The 7,813-nt window shown below is 31.5% G+C and overlaps 1 protein-coding gene across 1 annotated transcript; it reads left to right on the top strand.

Annotated features, from left to right (window-relative positions):
- Positions 1-3,285: 3,285 nt before the first annotated feature.
- On the top strand, positions 3,286-7,189 carry LOC108322578 (uncharacterized protein At5g41620). Its single transcript, XM_017554716.2, has 3 exons — positions 3,286-3,948; positions 4,640-4,759; positions 5,551-7,189. Exons 1-3 carry the CDS (start codon positions 3,538-3,540, stop codon positions 6,949-6,951), a joined length of 1,932 nt encoding a protein of 643 aa, XP_017410205.1. The 5' UTR covers positions 3,286-3,537; the 3' UTR covers positions 6,952-7,189.
- Positions 7,190-7,813: the final 624 nt, after the last annotated feature.

The raw sequence follows: 7,813 nt of genomic DNA, 5'->3' as shown, positions 1-7,813 counted from the left end.
ACTATTGATTTACAAGTTACAGTTGTGTTTGAATTAATTAATACAAATGACAGTAATGTAATGTAAAGGACATAATTAGATTTTTAAAAAAAAAATAGAAGACATAATAACAGTAAATAAGAATTATGAGTTTATTTAAATTTTTAAACAAATTAGAGGATAAAAAATAGAATCAAACCCCTCAATTTTAAAGAGAAAATAAGAGAAAGTCAAATAATTAGCAATGCAATGTCCTAATTACTCTCAATTTTTTTCTCATGCAATATACAGTTTGTAGTCATTTGCTTATATCACACTCATGCACCAAATTATGTACGTTTCCGGTTCCAACTAAAAAACAAAAAATCGATTTAAAAAACTAATATTGTCTTAATTAAAAGAAAATTAAACACAAAAAACTTAATTAAAAAATTTAAATGAATGCTACATTTTTTATCAATTAAAACATATTTTTAATTTATATCAATCACATTTTATTTAAATTTATCTTCATCAATTTTTTTAAATTCATATGTTATTGTAATATAATTTAAATTAACTATATTTTATTTTAAACTAATTTTAAAAATAAGAATAAATTTATAATAATTTTATCAATTAAAATATTTTTTTTATATATCATACCAATTAAATTATTCAAAAACTCACAGATTTTTGTTTTTATTTCTCTTCAGTTTTAATTTTCTTTCCCTTGATACAAACGTAACACTAGAAACACACCAAGTCTCAAAGACTGAATCACTTATAATAATTATTTATTTGATGAAATTTTACAGTTTTTTTTTTTGAGAAAAACAGTCATGAATAATTAGACAATAAAAATCATGTTTCTAAGTATTTAAGAGAGTAATTTTGACATTAGAGTGCATGGGCTTTTTTTCTTATAAGAAAATAGAAAAGAGGTTGAAGAAAGGTTATGGGTAGGTGGACCACAGTCTCCCTTTGGTTCATAGCTTGATGATTATGAGGATCATGAGGACCATATGTAACGTTGTGGACCCAAATTTGAGGACCATGTGTGTCTGTCTATCTTAAGCCCAAAATCGGTGCAGTGAATAGGACAAGACAAAATGAATCCAAAGACCTAAAAAGTTTCAATCTTTCCTATGTCAAACATTTTGGTCATAATTGCATACATAAACATAGTCTTCAACAAATCCAAACACCCCAATCATCTTCTAGATTCCTTGCTATATAGCTTAAGCTTAGGTTAGCTTAGCATCAAACAAAGCAAAATCAAAAATTTAAAATTGGATCTTGTCCCTTTTCTTTTACTTCTTCTTTTCTCTGTCCACTCCTTTTTTGGCTCTCGACATGTTTGAGGTTTCGAAGGACAACCACCTTACACAAAATTCAGAAATAAACGACCCGTGTAATCATCATTATAACTAAACTGTAGTTTCAATGCATTTTTGTTTTAATTTAGCATCCTATGACATAAATAAAATTGTGAGTTAATGTTTACAATATTTTATAAAGAGTAAGATCATCATCTCACACACATTAATATTTATTTGACAATAAAGATAAAATGATCATAATGAATTTTTATATTTTTTCAAAAAAAAGAAGTAAAAACTAAAATATAAAAAAGTAATGTGTGTCAAAAATTATCAGTATATTAATTCTCACCACAATTACTTTTTACTATATAAAATATCTACATCAATTAAAAAATTAAAGTCACAAATTTGTAATATATAAATATAAATATAAACTTCATAATTTTATACAAGTATAAATATAAATTTTATCCTATAAATAATTTTGTATAATTAAATTAAATTAAAAATTTATATTTTAAAACTATACGAAGAATCACCTAAAATTTATTATAACTTGTTATTTATTAAATATATTATATCATCCACACTGTCAAATTATAATTCATTTCTTTATCATCTGATTATTATAAAGTATGAATGGTTATATGTATATTTATTAATTAAGGAAACGAAACTTTATTCCATAATGCAATTTGCTATCTTTTATTAAAATAGTTTTATCGACTTATTGTTTCAATATATAAATATATATATATATATATATATATATTAAATAATATTTAAATATCCTCTATTTAAAAAATATTTATTTTTTTAGACTTTATTTCATTTGTATGTTTCTCCATTAACTAAAAATTTGTTTAATTATGCAAACTCAGTATAAAAAGTTAAAATGAGTGAAAAGAAACACAATATATTTTATTTACTTATGATATGATAATATTGTTATAACATTTATTTATGATATAAATTTTCTTTAATTAAATATGTAAAAATCGATGGTTCATCTTATAATTTCGTTATTAATCATAAGGTGAATTCCAAATTTAAAAGTATGAGAAATGAAAAGAAATTTGTTTGGAAAAAACTTTCCAAATCTCAAGTCAATAAATGTAAAATAGCAAATGTGAATTTCAAATTATCTTTCATAATGAAAAATTATATTTATTCCTAGAGCTTTATGTAATTTATATAATTTAAATAGAAAATATATCAATTAAATATATATTATTAAAAGAAATTTAATAAATATAATAAAAATTTTGCCTGAGGTATGTATGTACATATTTTATTTTTAAATGTGTGAAAAACGAGTTCGTATTCATAATATGTTATAAATAATAAATAGCATGTGTACTACATCATCGTTTAATCATAAATCAACGGTCGAATAGTATCTATCAGGCTTATTGATTTTTACAATAACAATGATTTAAAAACTTTAATAACAAATATTTTTCAATATCTTAGTTGTATTATTTTCTTACACGGACAATACATATTTATTAAATATACATCTTAATAGTTAATTTTTTTTACAACTTCCTAATATTTCAAGAAAAAAGTGCTATTTTTTGAGTATTTAACAAAACAGATATTTATGTCATAGGATTCGAAAATAAAAGATGTTCAGCACACGAGGCTCATGGAGAAGGGCGTTTATCATTGAGTCGACACCATTAACCAAGATTGCAATTTTTCATGTACCTATTTGGAATATTCAATTAATAATTCTTCTCAATTGAAATAAATTTTTACCTAACCACTCTACTTGTACTTTTTGTTTTTCTTCTTATGTATATAATATATATATTCCCTTTCGATCATCCAATGAATCAAATTTTCCAATAAGAATTGATCGTTAACAATGTCTATAAATATTTCATACTATTTATAAATATAATTACCAAAAATTTGTTGTAAAAATATTAAAGAGATGACATAAACAATTTGACAGAGAGGGGACAAAGGTAGCCAAAGGAAGGAAGTTGGAGATAAGAAGTGAATGAGAGTGGACCCAACAAGGAAACAACTGCTGAGGTGGCTAAAATTTTGAGAAAACTTAACTGAGGTAATTTTGTTCATGAAAACTGCAGAGAAGACACAGAAAGAAACATTGTCAACTCCAGAAGAAAAGAAAAAGCACTGTAATCAGACTGTTAGAGGAGGCAGAGAGAGAAAGAGATCAAGAAAAAGGAAAAAAAATGGGCTTTGAAATTTGAACATCGAGGAGAGAGAAAGAGTGTGTGGAATGGAGAGGAGAGAGAAAGGTGTGGAGGGAGAGGACAAAAGAGGAGGATTAATGGTGGAAAAGTTGAGGGAAGGAGTGTTGGTGGGGAAAAAGGGAGGGCCTAGTACTCCTCCACCCACATGGAGACTTGAGCTTCCATCGCAGTACAATGGCAGTGACAACGTTCAAGAGTTTCTAAATTTTCCCACTTGTTCTTCCCTTTCGGCCAGAAAGCTCTGCGCCAACCTCTGGGAACTTCTGCCCCACCAACAGCAACACACCCCACCTGTCAAAATGAACAAGCTTGGCACCAACCTCAGCCGCCGCCGCCGCCGTAACCGCCGTCTTCTCCGCCACCCCAAGGACACGGGTTCGGAAGTGAACAACAACCAATTGGCTGAGGCTCCAGACACCCCTTCTGGTTCTGATCAGGTTTTGTCTCAATTTATGTGAATGCTCATTTTGTTTTCCTTGCAAAAAAGAAGGGAAAAGTTGTCCATTCTTACCTATTTAACCACTTGTTTTGCACTTTTGAGCTCTACCTGAAAGTTTTTCTATTTTTTGTTTCCCATGTATGATTTTCTTGGTACTAGTTCAGAAGTGGTGTCTTGAGGAATTTCTAGTCTTGTCTTTTGTTGTTTGTTGCTGACTTTAACTTCATCACCTCTTGTGGTTGCACAAGATCTTGCTCTCTTTGTAATCTGATTTGGTGGGTAGGGTGTCCCATCTGTTCCACTTAGTTCCATTACGTACACACTCATGTTCCTAACTTTTTCTTTAAAGTATTATTTTTCTAAATTTCCCCCACCATCTTGTTAAGCCTTTCTTGATGGCTTAAAAAGGGAAATATCTGTTAAAATTTGGTGAAGGGTTTGGTTTGTGTTATTTTTGTGTATATTCAAGCAAGTGGATTGTTTATCTAAATCTTTTCCCATAAATCAACACATTGTTGTCTTAGATGTGCAATTTCTTAGTGAAGCTAGGCTGGATCATGAACTAACTAGAAACTTTTCGGGGAGAGTGTTAATTTTGTCCATATAATTTCATTCCTACGTTCTTCAGTTGGCTAGGGTATGATAAATGAAATTTCTTTCACTGACCGTGTCCCTTTGCCTTATTGCAGCCAGCATCATCTAGTAGCTCAAGATCTGTTGCAGCATCATTTGTTCGACACCGTACATCAGTAAGAAGTGGCTGTGCTTTAGAGCCTGTATCCCCTGCTTGTTACAGTAGCTCAGAGGAAGTAAGCATATTTTTATCCAATTCAATCTTCAGCAGTTCCATGCTATGTTTTCATTGTTCTAAAATTTTTAATTACTTGGCATGGTACGAGTTTTGCAGTTTGTAGCTTTTAAAATATTGCTATAGACGAGTTTTTAAGGGTACTGACTTTATCCTTTTTGGATTCTTCAATTTTGCTTCTCATCTGTTTACCTAATTGGTTTTTTCTTTGTAGAGAACATTGTTTCGTAATTCTGGGGTGTTAGCTCAGTTGCATAGGAACATCATTTCTTATGATTATCATATGAAACATTTTTCCTTAGAGCAGAATTTGTAAAATGTAGTAGTAACAAGCAGGAAACAGAAATACGATACATCATATAATCGGAGACATTCTGGTTGTAGGTGTTTGTCAGTACTTTATTATGAACTAATTGAGGTCAGTTCTGCATGATTAAATTCTTCTCAAACCATCATTAAAGGAAAAAGTGAATGACAAAAACAGTAAATTTTTATGTAGTTGTTCTTTAGGTCATTATGTAGTTTGTTCAAGTATTCCTCATTTGTTCTATCTTGATTTTTGATCATTCTTTCAGCATTTGTTTAACTTGAAAATTTATAGGATTCAATGATGGATTTCTTAGTTTTTGTTTTGAAGCATGAGGTTGATTAGCTTGAACTTCATACCTTAATATATAAGTCATGATGTGTCTATTTAAACATCTCTTGAAGAACAATATATGGCCTGGCGATTTATTTTTTTATCCTTTGGAGATGGTTAAAAATGATGCAAATGCTATTTTCTTAAAACAGGTAGCATCGTATACATGTGCAGTAACCCCCAAAAGCTCGGTAGACTTCAAAGGTAGGAATGAAGGGTCAAGCTACAACCTTAAAACATCCACAGAATTACTTAAGGTACTCAACCGTATTTGGAGCCTTGAAGAGCAGCAGGCATCAAACATGTCAGTGGTGAAAACTTTGAAAACTGAACTAGATCGCTCTCAAGCACGGATAAAGGAGTTAAAACGAGATAAGCAGATGAATCGGCAGGAAATGCAGAACTTAATACAGCAACTGACAGTGGACAAACTTATTAGGAAGAATAAAGAACATGGTAGAATTAAAGCTGCAGTTCAATCAATCAAGGAAGAGCTAGAAGATGAGAGGAGGTTAAGGCAGCATTCTGAAAGCCTGCATCGGAAACTGGCTAGGGAACTTTCTGAAGTGAAGTCTTCCTTCTCTGGTTGTTTGAGAAATCTTGAAAGAGAGAGAAAAGCCAGGATTCTTTTGGAGAATCTCTGTGACGAGTTTGCCAAAGGAATACGAGATTATGAACAAGAGGTACACTCTCTTAGGAGGAGTTCTGAGAAGGGTCAGGGTCAGGTTCAGGTTAAAGGGAATAATAATAGCCTTGATAGGCTTATACTTCATATTTCAGAAGCTTGGCTTGATGAGCGCATGCAGATGAAGCTGGCTCAATCTGACAGTCATCTCATAGAGAGAAATTCAATTGTTGACAAGTTAGGTTTTGATATTGAAACATTCCTTCATGCTAAAAGATCAGTTGACTTGAAAAAATATGGTTATACCTCACCAAAGGAACTCACTGAAATTCACCCTTGTGAGCATTCATTGGATTCGTTCCCACTAAAAGAGGGTGGAAGTGCACCTCAAAATGTAGGTCTGGAAGATTCCATTGATGACTTTTTTGAGCCAAAAAGGGCTAATGGGGAAGGACTTCACAAACTCAGCTCAAGCCTACAAGCAAACATGGACAGGAGCATGTCATATGATGCTGAGAGCTTTTTTGTGCATAGGAAATCAAGAGAAATGGGAGAAGACAGCACTGCTCTACTAAATGAAGATGCCAAACATGATCCACCAGAGAGTGATGGACCCTGGATCCTGAGAATGAATTCAAGTCACAGGCCAGATATTCTGGTTGGAAACAGTTCCTTGTCATCAGAGGGTGATAAGATTTATCCTGAGAGTATTTGCAAGGAAGACTACTCTGTCCACTCTGCAGTTACAACTAATGGCAGTCCTGGAAAACTGTGGAAATCTAAGTTTTCTGTTTCAGATTTTGACAAGTCTGAATCTTCTTCCAAATTGCCTGTGGGAGTAAAGGAAAACACATTGATGGCAAAACTCCTCGAAGCAAGATTAGAGGCACAGAAATATCGCTGTAGAGCCAGCAAAAGCTCTTCTTGAACAACTAGAGAAATTAATAATGTGGAAATGGGAAATATGAAACAGTTGAAATGGGTATTACAGTAGGACCTTTCTTATAATTCCAGTAGCCATCTTGTACCTTGAATAATCTTTAGCTATGTACATGGTTGAATGAAAATCAGTGTTGTATCCATTATCTGTAAAAGATATTTGATCTCACTGTGCCTACCAAGTGCTGGTGAGTACTACCATGTTGAATTGTCCTTATTTTCCAAAACTCTGCTACATAAGCTCATGATGATGATGATGATATTGAATAACAATCTTATGTGTAGAAAATCAGAGATCATAACTTTTGTTTACTTATTTTTAACTGATTTTAAAAGTAAGAAAAAAAAAGAGAGTGAAAAGTAAAGATATTCGAACCGAATGAAAATAAGTAGAAATGAGTATAATGATAATCCTAAAAAGAGGAATGAGGTGTTCTTTCTCTGTGAGAATGTCTAAGCAGTATAATGATTATAATCAAGTTGTTGTGTTTGACTGTTACTAAGATCCAAATTACCAATATTTGATTTTGAAAAAGAACCATCTATAAACTTCAACTTGTTCTTTAATGTTAGAGCTACTGTCATAACTCAACCAAGAATGATACTTGTTCCCTTTGAGAACAATTGAAACACGAAATTCTTGTTTTATGTTTTTCCTTTGCCAATGTTTTGTCTTTGCCAATGTCTATCATTATCATATCACATTACACTCAATGATAACTGATATACCGTTCGGTATCACTAACCTAAATCGTTTGGCTATGTTGAATCATTTCACCGTTCGGTATCACTGACCTAAACCACTCGACTATGTTGAATCATTTCACCGTTCGGTTATTGTGATGATCGCT

The sequence above is a fragment of the Vigna angularis genome, chromosome 9 (genome assembly GCF_016808095.1).
Source record: "Vigna angularis cultivar LongXiaoDou No.4 chromosome 9, ASM1680809v1, whole genome shotgun sequence".
Classification (NCBI taxonomy): Eukaryota; Viridiplantae; Streptophyta; class Magnoliopsida; order Fabales; family Fabaceae; genus Vigna; species Vigna angularis.
The sequence above is the reverse complement of the archived record's forward strand: the minus strand, read 5'-3'. Positions and strand labels throughout refer to the sequence as shown.

What these genes read in the sequence shown, in the direction of transcription:
- LOC108322578 (XM_017554716.2), top strand. Translation starts at nt 3,538, where the DNA reads ATGGAGAGGAGAGAGAAAGGTGTGGAGGGAGAGGACAAAAGAGGAGGA. An exon ending in CCCCTTCTGGTTCTGATCAG is followed by an intron (nt 3,949 to 4,639) that starts GTTTTGTCTCAA and finishes GCCTTATTGCAG; the next exon opens with CCAGCATCATCTAGTAGCTC. An exon ending in GTTACAGTAGCTCAGAGGAA is followed by an intron (nt 4,760 to 5,550) that starts GTAAGCATATTT and finishes TTCTTAAAACAG; the next exon opens with GTAGCATCGTATACATGTGC.